The sequence below is a fragment of the Varroa destructor genome, unplaced genomic scaffold (assembly GCF_002443255.2).
Source record: "Varroa destructor unplaced genomic scaffold, Vdes_3.0 BEIS01000007.1, whole genome shotgun sequence".
NCBI classification, from domain to species: domain Eukaryota; kingdom Metazoa; phylum Arthropoda; class Arachnida; order Mesostigmata; family Varroidae; genus Varroa; species Varroa destructor.
Window position 1 is genome coordinate 32,371,118 of NW_019211460.1, and position 4,525 is coordinate 32,375,642.

General features: G+C 38.7%; 1 protein-coding gene across 5 annotated transcripts in view; it reads right to left on the minus strand.

Moving 5' to 3' along the window:
- Window positions 1-656: 656 nt before the first annotated feature.
- LOC111254786 (uncharacterized) overlaps window positions 657-4,525 on the minus strand; it is a 35,572-nt gene continuing 31,703 nt past the window's right edge. The window contains exons 1-5 of one of the 5 annotated variants that reach the window (XM_022816002.2): window positions 4,363-4,490; window positions 2,612-3,088; window positions 1,896-2,297; window positions 1,467-1,708; window positions 657-1,000 (exon numbers count right to left, since the gene is read on the minus strand). In XM_022816002.2, coding sequence (XP_022671737.1) covers window positions 736-1,000; window positions 1,467-1,708; window positions 1,896-2,297; window positions 2,612-3,076 — 1,374 coding nt within the window. In that variant the 5' untranslated portion in view covers window positions 3,077-3,088; window positions 4,363-4,490 and the 3' untranslated portion in view covers window positions 657-735. The other 4 variants (XM_086976272.1, XM_022816001.2, XM_086976271.1 and 1 more) reach the window with 4 other exon arrangements.

A 4,525-nucleotide genomic window follows, 5' to 3' on the forward strand; every position in this document is an offset into this window, starting at 1 on the left:
GTTTGTAATAATAACAAATGTATTCATTGAGACACAATGTCGACGAGAACAGATAGCGAAGGAAAGAGAAAAGGAGATTAATTCACATAAATTATTATAAATTTGACCGACAGCAAGCAAGTATATAATAAAATAATAAAATCTAATTATAATAACGAAATAAATGGCTGTGTCTTATTAGGCTAGAAAATCAATATATGCATTCAAATTTGTTAGTAATTAAAACGAGCCAAGGTTTTTAATAAAGGGATCAGCCAGGCACGTTCAATACCATCAGCTGCCTATTATAGATCTCAAGTAGCCGGAAATATCTTGTGGCGAACAAAGGCTCTAGGTCGCCGAAGATAGGCGCAATGTCTATCGGCCACTCACTGTAAGCAAAAATAAGCCTATAGAGGTGTTAGTCTTTCATGAGAGCATTTAAAGTGTTATTATGCTTAATTATCCAGTCAAGGCTGATGTCGTGCTCGAGTTTTTACAACACTTTACGAATGAATCACATTAGATCATCAGCCTGTCCGATATCAGTGTTGGAGATTTCTCTCAATATGGGTCATTTCCATGGGTCCAGTTTAACACAAGCGGCTAGTTGCTTCATCTCAGAAAAAAATCCGCTACGTTAAGTAATCAGTGTTTTCTTTTAGGAGCAGGTCTAGTTACAAGTAAAGCTACTTTATTCCGACGTGTCTATATAACAAACTTATGCTTTATTTTTTAACAAATGAGAACAATGCATTATTGAACGATTGCAACAAACATGTCTAGTCGAAAGTTTTTAGCATCAGTGGTTATCTTCAGGGCATGTTCAAGCCTGCCATCATTTGCATTTGCAGCTGCTGCGCTCGTAGCACGAACATATGCATTATCCGGACCAGTTAACAGTGAAACGACGAGTGCTTTGGCAAGCGTCACAGGTTCGCAGTTGCAGTCATCTACCCGAAAATGGTATTTCCACCAAAATTTTCTGTTGCTCATAAACTCAACAGAATGATCGTACTTCCTGAAAGATAGGAAACACGAAGAGATATATTTAAACTAAAGATCCAGAGGAGTGTCGCTGCTGGAATCATCAGCCCTTTTTGACCCGAGGCAAAGCTCTAGTTACGTAATGAATAATGTGCCAAAGAAAATTTTGGACGATCGTACGCAATCACACGAGTTACGGTATTCTTCATAAATGACTCTGGAATACACGTTTCGAGCATTTCTTTCGCCATTCTAATAAACAAAAAGTTTAAATGTCCATATTCTGAATTATCGATTATATCAAATTAGACAAATGCAGTAGCTTTGTTTTCGTTTCGCTGTCTGTCAGTAGATGTAAGAACGTAGACACAGTCCTGATAATCATTTATTTTATCAAAGATTTTCCGCAGGAATTGAAAACTTCACTTTGTCATGACAACAGAAGACTAATTTACGCTATTTGGACACTTCCTGCATTTCTTGCCTATCATAAACTTTACCTGGCGAGCAATAGCGTAGCCGCCAAAAGTCTCCATCCCCTAAGGCATGCTCTTCTTTCCCAGTGGTCAAGATACGTCGCTAGTCGGTCAGCTACATCTTGAAAATCCGCTACCTCCCCGAGATCTAAAATCGTTTCCGCATAGTCGAGAACAAGAGTGTCTGCCGGTGCCATCACTAATATCTTCCGAATGCAAGCAAGACGGCGAATTGAGCTGTCGACATCCTGGCGCTGACGTAGAAGCTAAAAAAGAAACCCATGTGCCTGCATTATGCAATGCAATCGCAATAACTTCATTTTTCAGCATCGATTCGATTGGTAACATATACTATATAGAAATCTAGTTTGAAAGTTTTGAAACTCTTACGAATACACCTTGTCATACGCTTCTAACTAAACATAAGCATGACACTAGAGCTACAAGACGTACCTGACAATAAAATAGAAATCCCGTCAAATGGTTCGGATTACGTTTTATATAGGATTTTAGAACTTTTTCGAAGTTGAACTCTTCGTCCATTTGCTCATACAACAGGCCCATCTGTAGGAAGACATCGCCTACTACTTTGGGAACACAGAAGGCGCCCTCGAGCGATTTGCGCACCAGCGCCCGTTGGTGGCTTAAAGCAACTTCTCGAAAAGCCCGTTCATCATCTGTTAGGGTGCCGGAGAGAAGTTCCGGATCACTTTGAAGTTTTGTGAGCTCACGTACCCGCTGTAGCGCGACGTAGCCATGAAAGATGGCTAGCAAAGGATTGGTCTCGCGACCTTTTTCGCGGCTTATGGCGTGAGTGTCTGCCCAGTTTGTGATGGGCTCGAATTCGTAAGTAAGCTAGATAAATATATAAGCAATATTGCAGAAACTGAAAGAAGTTCTTTAGCTAAATAGCTTGAAAGAAGCTATAGAAAAAGCTATTTTCTATGATTACATTTGACTAATCAAATTATCAGTAACATGCTTACCGGTTAGCACAGTTAGTAATTGGTAAATTATTAGATTATTCATAACGTTTCAAAAGTTCGTAATATATTTTTCTTTGAAATGCTTGCGTATTTCATCTGGATAATAATTACAAAAAATCAATTGAAGTACAGATAAGGGAGAAAAGGATCGTCTATATGAGTGTTTAAAATATGCATAGGTACCTGTTGATTTTGCAGCATAAGGAGGAGAGATTCTAGAAGTGCCCCTGTTCTTACAAGAGGATCGAGCGGCAGAACACAGACCGCCAAATCTTCGAGAAGTCTTCTATTCAGTGGGTAATAGAACGCAGCAAACAATAGGCCACGCAGGGGTGCCTCGAACCCACATATGATTGGCTCGTTATGCAGTAATTTTGCAAGATGTACAAGACTTGATCCGCGCCCGTGCCGTAACGCGTAACCCATAAGATTTACAACGGAGCCCGACGAGGCTGTCATCCAAAATTGGCGCCCTTGACAACGAGGATTATTGTAAATGCCATGGCGTAATCCGGTCGAAGATAAAAATGACAACGACGACTCCTCATCCTGGTCCGCCGGGGGGGTTGCTCTTCCATGAGAACCACTATCCGATGAACCTGACGAAATCACTAAAGCTTGAGATAACGGTTTGTCACGACGTGGCATTGCGTCCAAAACCTGTCAAAGCAAACACAGGTATGTTACGGTGGTCTTGTATTCCTACAAGTATGTACTTAATTTACTAGTAAACCTTATAAATGAGAAACTGTGAAAATGACTAAATCTATTTTCAGGCCTCGAAACAATGTCACACAGTCAAAAGCATTAAATCAACAGCTAGACTAGTAGAAATTATGTAGAAAAAAAATTATTTTGAGTATTTAAATTAGCCGTCTTTAATTAATTAAATAAATTATTTAATGAGAATGCACAATAATAATAATGACTGATCTACTACTCGCCTATTATCTTCACCTAACGGGGTAATTTCAAATGTGTATGTAATATATCTGGTTGCATATAATAAATTATAAATATTAAACTGCGCTCTCAGAAAAGCTATATATATCATCAGTAAATAATATGTTAGTGACGAGGTGATATCACGCTTGACGTACTTCTTAAAAGATAAAATTTATCGTGCACGTTTGTTGCTATCGCAAAAATGTTGAATGATACTTTGTAAAATCATAGCTTCTCTATTGCCATATGATTTACCTTTGCATTTTGCAATAACTTATAACAAAAATAGGAAAACTACATTTTGACTTACTTTGGTTCAGCTAGAACATTCACTCCCGGCACTTAATTATATGCACAGAAAAGTGTAAACCTTTAAAGCTAGTGTTGAGTAATGCATCCCATTCTTGCTCAAACAGCTATGTTGACGGCCATACGTTTGTAAAACATCTTCAAAATAAATAAAAATTTTCGATTAAAGTGCGCGCATAGCGACCCGTGTGTTGACATAAGTAAGAAATTCGAATACACTAACTCGAACACACGGTATATACCTAACATTCATTGACAAAATATTCGAACTATATCATTCGCACTTTTTTGTCAATGAAACTCTAAACAACGCTCTTATTCAGATAAAGCTAGTTTCACACGAAGTTTTGCATAATGGAAGCCCCATGCCAGGGTAAGTTCGAAACTTCGGTTGCCCACTTTTTGCTGGCATAATTTCGAAAATACCGAAAGTTTGATTACCTATTTAGTTCTGCACGAATTTTTGCGCGTTTCTAAATTGAGCACTGGTATGTAGTGCACACGCACGCTAATGTCTCACTATATTCAATTTGATTTAAACCATTTTGAGTTCTAAGTAGGGGTATGCGTTTCGATCAATGGCTCGATCTCCTACTCAGCAAAACACTTCAGCGTTACAAGAGATTTTGCATTATCATTGGCGTAATACTGTTCTACAGCATTTATGTGCCTCTAATTACCTATGTGCTATAGACCTCAACATTATAACATAACCTGAACGTGGACTTGATAGTAGGAAACCATAAACCACACCAGTTGGAACACACTGTCTAATAGGAAACCTTCTATCCAAATGCAAGTGTGGCCCTTTCCCAGCCTGGCCCACCCTCTCCAGCGCATGAG